The sequence below is a fragment of the Phocoena sinus genome, chromosome 18 (assembly GCF_008692025.1).
Source record: "Phocoena sinus isolate mPhoSin1 chromosome 18, mPhoSin1.pri, whole genome shotgun sequence".
In the NCBI taxonomy this organism is placed as follows: domain Eukaryota; kingdom Metazoa; phylum Chordata; class Mammalia; order Artiodactyla; family Phocoenidae; genus Phocoena; species Phocoena sinus.
Window position 1 is genome coordinate 23,823,473 of NC_045780.1, and position 15,731 is coordinate 23,839,203.

At 41.7% G+C, this 15,731-nt stretch overlaps 1 protein-coding gene across 3 annotated transcripts in view; it reads left to right on the forward strand.

Moving 5' to 3' along the window:
- The window catches only part of EPSTI1 (epithelial stromal interaction 1), a 100,690-nt gene that overhangs the window by 7,827 nt on the left and 77,132 nt on the right, over window positions 1–15,731 (forward strand). For 2 of the 3 annotated variants that reach the window (XM_032611037.1, XM_032611036.1), the window contains exons 2-3: window positions 9,086–9,144; window positions 11,742–11,825. In XM_032611037.1, coding sequence (XP_032466928.1) covers window positions 9,086–9,144; window positions 11,742–11,825 — 143 coding nt within the window. Of the gene's footprint in view, window positions 1–7,232; window positions 7,659–9,085; window positions 9,145–11,741; window positions 11,826–15,731 lie in introns of those variants that run through there. The other variant, XM_032611038.1, reaches the window with a different exon arrangement.

The following is a 15,731-nucleotide window of genomic DNA, read 5'->3' on the forward strand; positions in this document are numbered from 1 at the left end:
TTTCTCTGCTGCTTTTCTTCATGACAGCTTGGTTGGCTTACATTAGAACAGTTTTCTCACTGTCACTGTTTCTGAGCAACCTAAACCACATACGGCCTTCCAGAGATCTTTCACACTCTGACCACAGCCTAAAGTTAGCAGTGCATTTGACATTCATGACCTAGTACATGTATGGGTCTAGGTCATATGTGAGTTTATATATAACTGAAAAAATGTCATTAAACAGTTCTCACCCTTACTATATGTGATGGACTTTGACTTTTTCTATTCTTTTTTTTTTTTTTTTTTGCGGTACGCAGGCCTCTCACTGTTGTAGCCTCTCCCGTTGCAGAGCACAGGCTCCGGATGCGCAGGCTCAGCGGCCATGGCTCATGGGCCCAGCCGCTCCGTGGCATGTGGGATCTTCCCGGACTGGGGCACGAACCCGTGTCCCCTGCAAAGGCAGACGGACTCTCAACCACTGCGCCACCAGGGAAGCCCGACATTTTCTATTCTTATTCATTAAAAATAAACCCATTAAGTTGATTTCATGGCCCATTAGTGGGTTACCACCTACAGTGTGAAAAGCAAAGCATTGTTCTTTGCATGGCAGAAGAGATTGTTGGAATGGATGGAAAGAAAAGACATTTTGGTTTGATTAGGTCAAATTTACCTTCCTGTTCATACAGGAGGGGAGAAATTATGGTCCGGTTAGGGTGAATTTCCAACTTTTCTGCACTAGATTCCACTCCTTAATGTGGTATGCATTTGAATTCTGCTAAGTCTTGGGGAGCAATCATTTTTGTTCAAATACAATATCAAAAATGAGTGGGCATTTCTCAAAAAGTGTGACACCTGAAACAGTGAAGCAATAAATCAACAGGATGATGAAAGCTTGAAAACACATAATACCTATAATAATCGTTTAGAAGCATAGCAGAAATGAGAAAAAAGAAACTTAGCTCAATTACACAGTAAGGTTACTTACTTCAAAGTCAGTAGAGTGCTGTAAGGTTATACTCTTGTTAAGATTAATTGCATCTATTCAGAATGTATTTGAATCTGAAACAAAACCTTAACAGGAAAAATACCATCAAAAGGAGAAGACTGCATTTGAAGGGTCTTCTATATCAGAGAATCAGCCAATGATGGTTCCTTTGTTCTGTAATGTTTGTAATTCACCCTCCCCCCCACTATGAACACTTAAAAGGCAATTTATTAAAGTCCTGTAGAAAAACTGAAGACATTTCCCATCGTTAAAACTCAAGGGCTGGTATTGCCCAGTGTTTGTTTTGCTAGGGGACCAGTGAGAGCAGAAATCCTGTGCTACCTAGTCCTGTAAGAAACTCTGAACCCCTGATTTAAGAAATCTTTATTTTAAATATTTTCTCATTTAATACTCCTTGGAATATTTTTTCATGATTATAAAAGTAAAGTCATATCTGCTTGTTATAAAAATCTAAACATTACATTGGGAATCCCCTGGTGGTCCAGTGGTTAGGACTGAGCACTTACAGTGCCGTAGCCCAGGTTCAATTCCTGGTCGGGGAACTAGGATCCCACAAGCCATGCAGCGCGGCCAAAAACCCCAAAAAACTAAACATTACAAAACTAATACAGAAAGGAAAAGTCCCCTGCAATTCAGATCCTTAGAAATAAACACTTCAAGCTGTTTGATATAAGGACCTCTTTATCTTTAAAGTGTAAGTTGTTCTTTTTGACTTTTAATCCAAGTAGAAAGACTTAGAGCCATTATGCCCTTCAATTTCTACTGCCAATAGAAGGTGACAATAATAATAAGTGTCTTATACATAATATGTTATATATAATTATTATAATAAAATAGATATCTCCAAATAGGTGTCTTAAGCATAGATGGCTTTGTTTCTTTCCTATAAAGTAAGTCTGAAGGTAGGTAGTCTGGGGCTGATATAGTACAAATAATAGGCAATCATAATAGAACATTTGTTATTTCCTAGCCTTGTTCTAAGCACTTCATACTCTGAGAGATAGATATTTGTTATCCCCATTTTACAGGTGAAAGAATGGAAAAACTAATTTGCTCAAAGTTATAGTTAGGAAGTAACAGAATTAGGGTTCAAAGCAGGGCAGTTTGGCAATAGATTACCACTAGTGTGGTAGTCTTACAGATTGCTTCTTTCTGCTCTGCTGTTTCTGATGCATGTCTTACATATTCAAGTTGCCTCACTGACCAAGATGGTTGCTTGAGCACCAGCTTACACTTCAACCTTCCAGGAGGGGGGGAGGGCAACCAAAAAGCTTTTCCTGTCCATCTGTCTGTCTTCATTTAATGGAGCTTTCCTAGAAATCCTTCTCAATGGCTTCCCCTTATATCTCAATTTGCCAAACTTAATCACACAGTCATATTTGGCTATAAAGAAGGTTGGGGACTATAGTCTTAATGGAGCACATTGTTAACCTGAATAATATAGGAGTGCTTTTAGTAAGGAGGTGGTGAGAATGAATGGTTAGGTAGGCCAGCATCTATTCTGGTTTAGGAATTGAGGAGAGTCAAGCATAAGAGCAGAAATTAATCATATGATCAAACTGTCACTGGAGCTTTGGAAATGCAAATGGGATATCTACGGAAGAAAATTTTAAATGTAGTCCACATTCCTGTTCAGAGTATTGATTTTAGAGGACTATTAAGGGTTTTCTTCTGGATACTGTTCTGCGCAATCTTTGTTTTATGCTTTGCACATCCTGCAGGATTGTTTATAATAGTGAACAATTGAAACAACTGAAATGGTTAAGTGAGTGGTTATATTAATGGTGCATTGATGTTGTGAAATATTATGTAGCCATTTAATATTAAGCTTGTTACGTGCATAATTGGGAAAACCACTCATAAGTGAAAGCAGCATATAAAATTGGACTTAATATATGATTGCAACTGTGTAATATGTACAGAATATAGATTGAACTGAAATTCACCCAAATAACACTGTAATTGAGATCTCTGAGGAGTGGGGTTATGAGTGACTTTTAAATGTTTTAAAGATAATTTTCTGCATTTTCTTATGTGAGCATATGTTTATTTCAAAATCAGGATGAATTTCATTTTTAAATATTCTATGTAGATATTTAGATATAAATACCTTATGTCTTGCATTTCTAGTTTTCTCCTTTAAGTTACAGATGGCCTTGAGGAGCAGTGCTTAAGACATGTGGACATATTCAGAGCTTAGCCTAATGATAACAATAATAATAAGAGGAATAATAATAATAATAATAGAAAATGTATAACAATTTGATAAGTGTTTTTATGCAAATGCCAATTTTCTTATCACTAAGCCATTCTTAAATATTCTCTTGTTGGAAAAGATAGTCCTCCTTGGGCCTCTTGCACTCTAGATGTCTTTCTGGGTATGCCAAGATTGCATACCTGACTACTCTAACCTGGACTATTTCTTAGGGTTGTTGTGTAGCTGGGAACCTTGAGAGATGAGGTACATTCTCCCCAGAACAAAGACCAGGCTTGCTTACTATCTGCTATAAAAATGGTGGATTCCACAATTCAGTGTTCCTCAGCTGCAATGCAAACACACTGTGTGTGCAGCATCCATCATGTTGACTTGGGGCCAGAGAGGACAGACATAAATATGCTGATGCCATGCCATGAGTAATAAAGTCTACCAGCATCCATGAGATAGTAACAGCCTAACTATTAGGCTAACTTTAGCTTGCAAGTAGGTTCAAATCACATCCTAGACCTGACATCTTTATGTTCTGAAAATATGAATTCCTTGTAGTTACATTTACTGAGGAAGCAATTTAATCCATTTTGAAAGTATACTTACCAATTGGTCCCCATCTCTACTTCCATCACTGTTTTTTGCCCTCATAAATATGGTGACCCTCTATGATATTATATTTCATATATATTCTTTGTATCTTTGCAGTGAATCTTTCTTGCTGTTTTTTTAATAGATGAACTTATTTTTATTTATTTATTTTTTTAAGGCGATTGTGATCGACACATATACACTATCTTTAATTTATTTAATTTATTTATTTTTGGCTGCGTGGGGTCTTCGTTTCTGCGCACAGGCTTTCTCTAGCTGTGGTGAGCAGCGGCTACGCTTTGTTGCAGTGCACAGGCTTCTCTTTGCGGTGGTTTCTCTTGTTGCGGAGCATGGGCTTTAGGCACTGGGGCTTCACTAGTTGTGGCTCTCAGGCTCTAGAGCGCAGGCTCAGTAGTCGTGGCACACGGGCTTAGTTGCTCCGCGGCATGTGGGATCTTCCTGGACCAGCAGGGCTCGTACCCGTGTCCCCTGCACTGGGAGGCAGATTCTTAACCACTGCACCACCAGGGAAACGCTCTTGCTTCTTTTTTCATAGCTTGTATCATTTACATGTATGTGTTTCAAGTGAAGAAGCACATCTTTCAGGTCTATCCTGTATGATTGTGCCAGTTGGTAACTATACAGACTTTCCTGGCTAAGGTAGTAATTTGAAGCTGAAATACGTACCAAATCATTTGCCTTAGTGTGGGGTTACCTCCACCTGGCAGAAGGGGCACTTTTTTCTAATTTGCATAAATTTACCACCTCTCACTAAACCATGGGCCTATGTGAGGATCCTGGGATGGATGTGTGTGTGTGTGTGTGTGTGTGTGTGTGTGTGTGTGTGTGTGTGTGTATACCTCTTTCTACTTTCCATAAAGGTATCCTATGAACAAAGGCCCTGATGACCTGGTGGTCTCTTGTTTGTCTTTTCCTTCTGGGTGTCTGTTTAGCCCTCTGGGCATCTATTCCGCCCTCCAACAGAAGCTGTGAGTTATAGAACTAACCAGCTTCACATCAGTCTCTTGGGCGTGCAGACTATGTCTGGGGCTCTGCAGGCTCTGAGACCAAAGAGAATTCATTAGTCCTTCCGCACCAGAGATGTGGAATGCAGGATCAGGGCTGCTGTGACGGGCTTAGGGGACAAGGATGATTTACTCAGTCTGATCTTGGTATTTTTTCTCTTAGGAATATGGTCTGTTTATAAAGAAGTTTTGCAAACCTGAGTGCCTCATAAGGTTTGATTCATGTTGGTTAAAAACAGTAAGCTTCAGAGTCCTATGTTGAAGACAGTATTAAAAAAAACAATATAGAAAAACATATCTAGAATCTAAATCTCTATCCAGTGCCTTTGATTAACCAGAAATTTTCCTTTGTTTCAATTACACCCAAGGATAAGATTTTCTTGAACTATGAAAACCTCAAACCAATCTTTTGTAGGACAGTAGACTTTATGTGTCTGCTATTCTGCTTGAAATTATCTGTTTGTCACTTAATCTCTTTCTGAATTTTTGCTCTTGAGTACATTTCTTTTTTACTCAAACCAGGGTTGTTCCTAATTAGAAATTTAAATTACATCTGCTGCAGTTTGTACACACCAGGATGTATTTATGTGATACTTTCAGCCGGCCGAGATATTTTTCATGACTCCACATACCATTTTTTTCATAGAGTGCTTACTGATGAGACCTTATAAAAATGCACAAGAATGTGCACAGAGAGGCAGTTGTGTGGCTCAGGAGAGACCTCACAAGGAAGAGATTTCTTAAATATATATAGTTAAGAAATATATGGTACAGAAAAACACTTCTCCCTCTGTCTTACGCTGTTCTTTATACGTTCTCCCTTAGTGTATCTCATGGATGTGTGCTGTTGGAAAGTGAAAATAATCGTACAAATGGACATATTGCATTAAATTTCAATGAGGTGATTAAGGAAACTCATTTTCAAAGATATACGTTGATTTCGGTGGCTTGCATGTTGCTTAATCAGGAAATGACCAGAATACTAAATACAGGTAGGTTGGGCTTGTTTCCATCAGTAGCTTTGAGAGTCAGGCTGGGGGCTTCCCTGGTGGCGCAGTGGTTGAGAGTCCGCCTGCTGATTCAGGGGACACCGGTTCGTGCCCCGGTCCGGGAAGATCCCACATGCCGCGGAGCGGCTGGCCCCGTGAGCCATGGCCGCTGAGCCTGCGCGTCCGGAGCCTGTGCTCCGCAACGGGAGAGGCCACAGCAGTGAGAGGCCCGTGTACCGGAAAAAAAAAAAAAAGAGAGTCAGGCTGTTGAAAGGAATGACATGGAGGTTAAAACAGCAGAGGCCCTTGCTGTGGGTGGAAACTACTTGGCTGAAAGCATGAATAACAAGTATAACAAGTTATACTTGTTATTCATGTCAAGGGAAAGCTAAGAGAGAAGGGATGAATATTTGTATCTACCCAGGCATTATGTACTGCTACAGGATATTAAAAAATAAAAAGCCGATCCTGAGACTTAAGCTCCTCTTCCTATAGGAAGGAAGAGGAATAGAGGCTCCATTATTTGACAATGCTTTCTTCTGAATATTATATTTCAGATTTGACCTTTTCAGCCAATAAAATATCGCTAAGAAGGTTGCTAGGGAATTCTCTAACATAAAACATTTATTACTGGGACCACTGTCCTTGAGCCTGGGGTTACGTTTAAATGTTTTCGATTAAAAGCCTCTGATTTCAAGGCTAGATAATTCTCCCGCTTTTTTCACGGCCCTGTATTGTCTGGGTACTTGTCGGCTACACATGTTGGCCATAGATTGACCACAGAACTATTCCTAAGAAGAAAGATTCTAGTGTGATATTGTCACACTTAATCAGATTAGATATTGCAGAATAAAATCTTTTACAAACTTTTTTCTTTTCAAACCTTTCCTGATATTTTCGTAAGAGAGATTCATGGAACTTGGAAAATTCTCTGTGAAGCTTCTCTTAGCAAAGTGCTAGCACAGAAACCCTTTTTGCCACTTGAGATCCTATCCTTTAAGCCTCAACTTGCTATTCTCTGAAATTTTCTACTCCTCTGGGGTCTCACTGACTCCCTTCCACCTTGCATCTCTGACTACTTCCATCATCCCACTTTGAGGCTTGTTTGAATATCCTTGTGGTCTGCTCTGGTGGTTTTATGAATTGTTCCTAATTAAAGTGTAAGCTCTGTTAAAGGGGTTGGTGTCTGTTTTTTTGTATCTCCCCTCATGCCTCATAAGCCCCTAACATAACAAGTCCATAATGGGGTGCTTGGCTAAGTAGATTTACTTTGTTTGGAAGTCTGTTAAGAGGCCGAAGTTAAGGACAGTCATATTTTATGTTTTCTACATTGAGCTGAATACTTAGCTCCAGACACCCACCTGGTCTAAGTCAGAAGTGCTTGGTTTGAGTCTCAGCACTATTGCTTAATTAACCTCATGATCTTTGGCATACGATTTAACATCTGTGTCTTTATCAATGATTTATTAATCCCTCAATTCCCTTTTAGTCCAGATGTTTGAAGACAGCTTGATTGATCTACAGCACTGGTTCTCAAAGTGTGGTCCCCAGGTCAAGAGTATCATCATCTGGGAACTGTTAAAAATGCAAGTTAGAGATGCCCCCCGTCCCACACCTACTGAATCAGAAACTCAACATTTTACAAGCCCTCCAAGTGATTCTGATGCGTGCTGAAGTTTAAGAACTACTGATTTGCCGTGTAGTCAAATCCCTGGTATGGTGAGAAGCTCCATACCACAATGTTAATGGACATCGATGATTCTGCAGTCATTTTATGGTTGGCATTTAAATCCAGTGTCTCGTTTCATCTTTAAGCCTCTGAAGAATGGCTCACTATTGCATGATACTCAAGTTTGCAGGTACTACCCACAGAACTGAAGCTCCTAAGCTTCTATAAACTGTGGACAATTGAGGGGTGAAAAATCTTTCTGAGGGTGAACAAAGAATATGCAGTGGACGGGGGATTAATTTCCAGCGGCAGCCTCCTAATTTTGTATTCATCCCGTTGTACGCGTGCTAGGCTACACATGCAAAGTCTGCTGATATACGTTCGGTAATTGGGCATCCAGCAGCCCTGTTTGCATGCAGAGGTGGTCGCACACCTCCCATGTGCAACTTGAAAATCAAAGCCCAGTTTGAAGCTGGCTGAAGGCTTACTGCTAGGAAAATGACATAAGGAAGAAATGGCTTCTGTTAATCAGAGCTTTTGGCCTCTACTGTTCAATCTTTGCTAATTTGTCCTTTGAAACTGTATGTTCCATGTGGGACAAAGACTTCTAAGAGTATCTGGGATTTTTTTAAAAAGACCTACATTTATAAGCTGATTGTATTTATCCGTAACGTTTCCCCTCACACTGTACCTACATGTACGCTGCAGTCTTGCTGTGCTTATGTTTCTGCTCTATGAAGTATTCATACTTCTGTGGGACTACGTGTAACATCACAAAGAGCCACCCCCCAGCACAGACTCATGGACTGGGTCTCTGGCATCATTTCATTTCAATTCAGCCCACATTCATCAAGCAGCTACTTTGTGCCAGGGGCTGGGCATATATGGATCCCTCAAGCACCGTTTCTGCCCTCAAAAGCTCACAATATTGTAACAACTTCTTGAACCTTAGTGGTGAATATTTTTGCTTAAGTGAAGTCTTCCCTGGTCCCCGCTCCCCACCCCCCCCCACCCCAGAGGATTGAAGTGACTCCTTACTTCTCTGAACTCCTGATTATGCTCGACCCGTGTCCCCAGGAGAATGAGGGGCCCAGCAGACCCCTGCCTAGAAGTCAAAGCCCCAAAACACAAGACTGTGGCCATCTGGCCACTCAGATGGGTCATCAGGAGGAGGTGGCTGCATTGCATTGCATTGCAAATGGCCCCTACGCCCAGTGTGTGGGAGCCAAAAATGTGTGAGTGTTTCCTGTACTCCTGTAGTGGGTGACATGGAAGAGAAGGCCAGTCATCTCAAAGGGATGTGCCCATGAGCGCCACCTGGAGGCATAGCGGATCCCTACAAAGACAGTTTACCAAGAGCTGACCCTGAAGAAGTCACTTGTCATTCTCCATCAACTGCTTTATATTTCCATATGTGGCCGTGTGCACTTGTTTTAGTTTACCAGATAGATTGTAAGCTCCTGGAGAACACACCTGGGTCTTAAAAGGAATATTATCTTTCCTAGTACCTATTTGATGGTGATGATCATAAATACAGTATATTATCAGAAAGAATGTATGGTGCTTTATACGCATTAATAATTTCTCAAGATAATCCAATTTTTCTCTTCATTCTAGCACAGGTGCATATACCTTGATAATACCAAACGAAAAACGAAGAAATGAGATGCAACGGAGTATGTATATTATTTACCATTCAAAATACTTCCCATTTTCTTTTTTTTTGTTTTTAAACTACAGTTTTTGTTACTTTATTCATAATTTTTTTTTAAATTTATTTTTGGCTGCGTTGGGTCTTCGTTGCTGCACGTGGGCTTTCTCTAGCTGCAGAGAGCGGGGGTTACGCTTCGTTGCGGTGCGTGGGCTTCTCACTACGGTGGCTTCTCTTGTCACGGAACACGGGCTCTAGGCACGCGGGCTTCAGTAGTTGTGGCTCACGGGCTTAGTTGCTCCCCAGCATGTGGGATCTTCCCAGACCAGGGCTCGAACCCGTGTCCCCTGCATTAGCAGGTGGATTCTTAAGCACTGTGCCACCAGGGAAGCCCAACTTTGGCAGTTTTAATTATACCTTTTAAAATTATTCTATTTTAGTGCTTCTAAATTTGTTTCTCTGTGTTAATAGCAGAGCTCATTGCATGGTTATAACCTGAGGTTTCTGTTGGGCTTAAACAGTTTCACAGCTATCAAGTTCCTGTAAAATTCAGCTCACTGCAGATGTCCTTACAGGACTTGGAACACTTTTGAAAGAGACAAGTCATATATGAAATAGATTATAAAATAATCTGTCTCTTTCTAGACCTGTCCCATTCCTTTTTAATAAATTTTTAGTTTTGGCTGCGTTGAGTCTTTGTTGCTGTGAGTGGGCTTTCTCTACTTGCGGTGAGCTGGGGCTACTCTTTGTTGCGGTTCCTGGGCTTCTCATTGGGTGGCTTCTCTTGTTGCAGAGCATGGGCTCTAGGTGTGGGCTTCAGTAGTTGTGGCACATGGGCTCAGTAGTTGTGGCTCGTGGTCTCTAGAGCTCAGGCTCAGTAGTTGTGGCGCATGGGCTTAGTTGCTCCACAGGATCTTCCTGGACCAGGGCTCGAACCTGTGTCCCTTGCATTGGCAGGCGGATTCTTAACCACTGCGCCACCAGGGAAGTCCCTGTCCCATTCCTTCTTAATGGAATATTTTTTGTCAGTTTCTGTGTTCCCATAATTTTGTAACTATCAGAGTCTACCCTCAGCTGTTTTTATTCGTGACTTCACTTTCCTTCTTTAGATTATAAGCTCTTTGAGGGCAGGGGCTACATCTTACTTGTTTTTGTGCTCCTTGTACCTACTGGGCATATAGCATGCTTAACTGAAGTTGTACAGTAAAATAAATGCTACCCTTTAAAGTTACAGTATTATACCTTAGAGTTGGAAGGAGAACTAAAGTTCATTTAATTCACAAAGAAGTTCTGAGGCTTGTTCAAGTCAACCGTGGGGCTAGCACTGAGATTCTGTGCTCTCCTATCTTGAACTTAATAGGAAATTTAATTTTGTAATGACCAATGGACATAGGGCACAGCAGGAAAGCAGCTCTGTAAAGGTCTCCACTGGACAGGTAGGCCCCTGGGTGGTACATCGGAGTCTGTGCAGAGTATGACAATCACAGCTATGCTAACACAGTGACTGTGGGCGCTGCCTGCAGGTGACCAACGGAATCCCAAAGATTCTGGCATTTTACAAGTTTTTGATTTAAATAGTTAACAGGAATTTAAGCCTCAGTGCAGTCTGGATTTTTGAGATGTTTCAGAAAGTTTTTTTCCCCTCTAATAATTAAAAAATATTATAAATGGACGTTTGAAATAATCACTTCTAATGAGATTCGGGCACACATTGGAAGAACAGAACTAGTATCTCTGGCGCCCCCTGCTGCCAGTCAGTGTGTATTTGGGGAATGAGCACTGCTCTACATGGAGTAGGCTCAGCCTAGTGTTTCCAAGTGCCAGGAATCTGAGAGGCCTCGTTCCTCGTGGTTACATTAAGCTTGGGGAATATTTAAAATAAAGTGAATACGGACATTAGAATTTTATGGGGATTTGTGTTTACTGTGTGTGAAAAGTTCTTATTGACACATGAATGTTTTGCACACACTCTCTATAGGAAACTTTTAACATTAAATGATATAGGGTTTGAAAAATGCCAGAGTGGGAGGAAAAACTGAACTTCTTTATTTAGTAGGAGTTCAGGTTGTTTTCAATTTTTAAAAAAAATTTATTTATTTTTGGCTACGTTGGGTCTTTGCTGCTGCGCGCAGACATTCTTTAGTTGCGGTGAGCGGGGGCTACGAGCGGGGGCTACTCTTCATTGTGGTGTGCGGGCTTCTCATTTCAGTGGCTTCTCTTGTTGCGGAGCACGGGCTCTAGGCGCAAGGGCTCTAGGTGCATGGGCTTCAGTAGTTGTGGCGCACGGACTTAGTTGCTCCGTGGCACGTGGGATCTTCCCGGACCAGGGCTTGAACCCATGTCCCCTGCATTGGCAGGTGGATTCTTAACCCCTGTGCCACCAGGGAAGCCCCTGTTTTCAAATTTGAATCTTCTGTGCAGACTCTTGGAGAGAAAGTGCCTTAGGGTGACTCCAAGGGGTGAGGACTGGGTGGGTGGTGTCTTCCTTTCCTGGATATCTCGTCCACTCATGCTTGCATGTAGTTAATTGTCCATCTGATGGTGGTTTGTTATGCTTTCAAGGGAGCATTTCCCTTTTCATGCTCCAATAATTGATGATTTGATATTTCTCACCTGGCTTAGTGGCTGCAAAAGAGCTGGAGGACCTGAAGAGGTGGAAGGAGCAACAAAGGACGAAGCCCATTAACCTGGCACCCATGCAGCTAGGTAAGCCAGCAAGCCAGTTGCTTGAATGCGGAAGGACAGGGCCACCCAAGGATCCTGTTAGCACCTTGCCCACATCTGTCTTTCAATGTACGTTATAGGTCATTGGACCATTGTGCTGCTTGAAATGGAATGCATTTAATGTCGAAACATGCACTTAAAGTCAAAAGTATGCAGGTATACTGTTGTCTCTGATTTTCTGCAAGTAGCAAACGGATGATGCCACAGTTATGTGGGCGTAGAAGGATGGCTTAATTGCCAAATAATTTAGAGCCTCTTAGTTGATCAGCTCTGAAGAAATCTTACCTGGGGCGCTGCATATGCCCTGTCGTAGCTTTTGTTCCCATCCTGATTAGTGCTATCACAAGCATATAAATCATGGCAGTTAACTGGTTATGGGAAAAAGAATGAATGGAGAGTCAATTCCAACACGTAAGATGCGAGTGGGCTGGGGACACAGGGTGGGTATAAAGAGAACATCGCCTGTGTTTTAATTCGCAAATAGAGACTTTTGGGCCTCTGGAACACGTGGCAGTGTGATGAATTGTCTGTGCTGCCTTTGCCTGGTGTTTGAATAATTCAACAGGGAAGCCCTCTAATGGGAATCATTCACATCTTCTCTTTTCTCTTCCAGTAGCAGCTGAGAGCTTAAAGGGCTAGACACACAGTTCCCACAGATTTAGTTCACACAAATGTGTTACGAGTCAGAGGCCACTTACTCTCACAGTGTTTTTTATCTATTTATTTATTTTTTTGGCTGTACTGTGTGGCATGCGGGATCTTAGTTTCCCTACCAGGAATTGAACCCACACCCCCTGCAGTGGAAGTGCAGAGTCTTAACCACTGGACTGCCAGGGAAGTCCCTCATAGTAGTTGTCAAGAAGTATTTTTTCCAAGATGTAGGTAAAAATAACCTAATTTGGTAATCATTTAGTGAGTGCAAGTAATAGTAGTATCATCACCATCCCACTGTATTTCATTAGAGGGGTTAATCTCGTGTCACCTTTTTGCTGAGTAAGCTGCATTTGAGGGGTGCAACCTGGAGACAGCTTTGTCCTTCCTAACTGGCCCCCTCACATCAGCTATGTGGGTCTACTTTTTCTTATGTTCTTTGGATGAAATTAGATTTTTTTGGTATTTCTCAAACAATAAAGTTGTCCAGCTAATTCTAGGCATAAAAACAGTGTCATTTCAGTAATTAAGTTTAGTCCTAAATACTGATCAAAACTCTGTTACTGATAGAGATTAAAGCTTCTTCCCTGCTCCAGCCCAGGTCTGTTTTGGATAGAAAGTGGGCAAAGGAAATGGGGTGTGGCTGAATTTTTCACTATTGACTCCACTGTTCCCACATTCTGACCCCTCATGGGTGAAAGGGAGAAGGAGAGGTTAGGGTCCATAGTGCACCAATCCAAGTTTCTTCAAGTTTTGGTGTGTGTTTACTGTGCATCTCATCCCTGGGGTTCTTGGAGTTCTTCAGAGTCCCTCCTTGCCCGCCAGCCATCTCTCACCTGGACTTCCTTGATAGATATGATACTTTTTCCTGCTGGCAGTGCTTGGCTTCACCGCTGGCTCTTGGTAGCTGGACCATCTCTGTAGAGCTCCATTGTACCTCTGGGTGGCCCACATGGGCAAGGCCCTTTTTAAGTTTTTTGGCCATGCCGTGCGGCATGCAGGATCTTAGTCCCCCAACCAGGGATCGAACCCGCGCCCCCTGCAGTGGAAGTGCAGAGTCTTAACCACTGGACTGCCGGGAAATCCAGGGCAAGTCCCTTTAAGATGACGTTAGATTGGCATTCTCTTTCATGACAACCAGATTGGGAGTGCAGGAAACACTTGTGCATTCTTCCCACAAACTCTGGGAATACAGGCCACTTGCCCTGCAGCCATCTTTTCTTTATGACCAGTCTGAGTAGCCATATGACAACAGCCGTGTGCCTTTTTGTTCTGACCTTCCTAAGCATGGGTCCACGAGGTCCCTCAGTCTCTTGGGGACACAGATTGAGCCCTTCAAGTGATTTTCATTAAACCTCTCTTACTTACATTGATGTGAAGATTCCTCCTTCCCCAAACACATACACAGAGAAGATGAAATTCACAAAGACATCTTTTCTCTGATTTCTACCTTTCTTTGACGTAGCTAACCTCTTTTATAGACTAAAGGTAGTTGCCAATTAAGGTTCCCCAAACTGGTTTTCAGTTATACCCTTGCAGGTCCTGCCTAGGGAGCCAAGTACTTGCCTTGGGGGTTTGGAGTTGTTGGTGCCTACTGTCTTGGGGCCTTAACCAAAAAAGAGCAGGAGTTCTGCTATATGGTGTACCTAGGAATGGTCAAGGGGGAAGAGGGTAGCAAGTAGAAAAGAATTCTAGAATGTTTTAAACTTTGAGATGAGTTTTAAAGAAAACCTACAAATGCGTATCCATCTTTCTCCATTTTTATTTTTTAATTTAATTTTTAAATTTTTTGGCCACACCACGTGGCATGTGGGATCTTAGTTCCCTGACAAGGGATTGAACCCGTGCCCCCTTCAGTGGAAGCATGGAGTCTTAACCACTGGACCGCCAGGAACGTCCAACTGTCTCCATTTTTAAATTCTCAACTCCTCCTCTATTCCTCTACCCCGTAAAATATTGGAATGGTTCTAGGAGATACTGAAAGTGCCTGTAACATTAGACAAAAGCCTCAATAGCCCTCACTGTTTCTTTCCTTAGGGCCAAGACCAAACAGGTATTATAGAGCTTTTGGGACTCAGAAGTCTCTGTGGTGTCTTTATCTGTTCAATTATAGCAACTATGATGAATGCAGTTGTTTTACTGCATCTTCTGTGCAAGTGAATCTTTCAGAGAACTGACAATTTTAGTGACCAATTCACCGGAGAATTATTTCAAAGGAATCTTTAAAATATGCACGCCAAGCTTGCATAAACACTGAGAAATCCCTAAACAGTAATTCTTAGATGATTGTCAAATTGCAAGGATTTCTGGCCCCCAGTTATTATAGGTTTAAGAGAGAGCAGACGAATGACCTAACATCCATATTTTTCTCTTGAACACCTAAAGAAAAGAACAATAAATAGTATGGATTGACAATCAATTTTAATTAGAATATTCCCATTGTACTTTTAAAAACTGCGTTATAAAGACTGTATACTCGTCTCATGGCAAGACCTCTGAGGCTTTCCTGAGCTTTCGTTACTTGAATACAGGGCAATAGAGTCAGAAGAAGAAAAACATTGGAAGCATCACTGATCATCATCTTTATTAGGTTAAGGAATGGTCATACTCTAGCAGAAAGAATGTTCTGGAATTTCCAGAGCACTATCTCTTATTATTTAGCATGGACCTTCAGGTGTGATTTCAGTCTAAAGAAAAACTGGAATACCTACGTGGTTGAAAAACCTTAGTAGCATTGTCCTCTTCTTGGGGGAATATGGCCTTATCTTTCTGTCCAGCTCTTTCTCTTTTATGCATGGCTGTGTGCTCATGGCCATCACGTGGTTACATCTTCCATTTGATGTTGGTTTTAGCATCTGTAAAACAACTCAGGAAATGTGCATCAGGTACTATTCTCTAGGTACTTCAGGGAGGAGCTAAAGCAGAGGATACAGGAGAGGGGTCTGTCCCGGGAAGAACCCATAGGGTCTTGCTCAGTTACAGTTCCCCCTTTTCTTTGATACTCCTTAACCTTGAGGAGAACAGGTGTTGGACAAGAAAGGGAGTAACGTTTTGGGTGGAGAGGTTAATCATAAACTCAGCAGAGGAACTCGGTTTCAGTTATGTCCTTATTTCCAGGGGTATGACAATGTTAAAGAAACTCATGGTGTAGACTTATCATGTATTTAATTAGTCTTTGATGGCTGACAATTCAGCTTAACGTTCATGTTTCACCTTCATGACTTTTTTTTTCCCTTA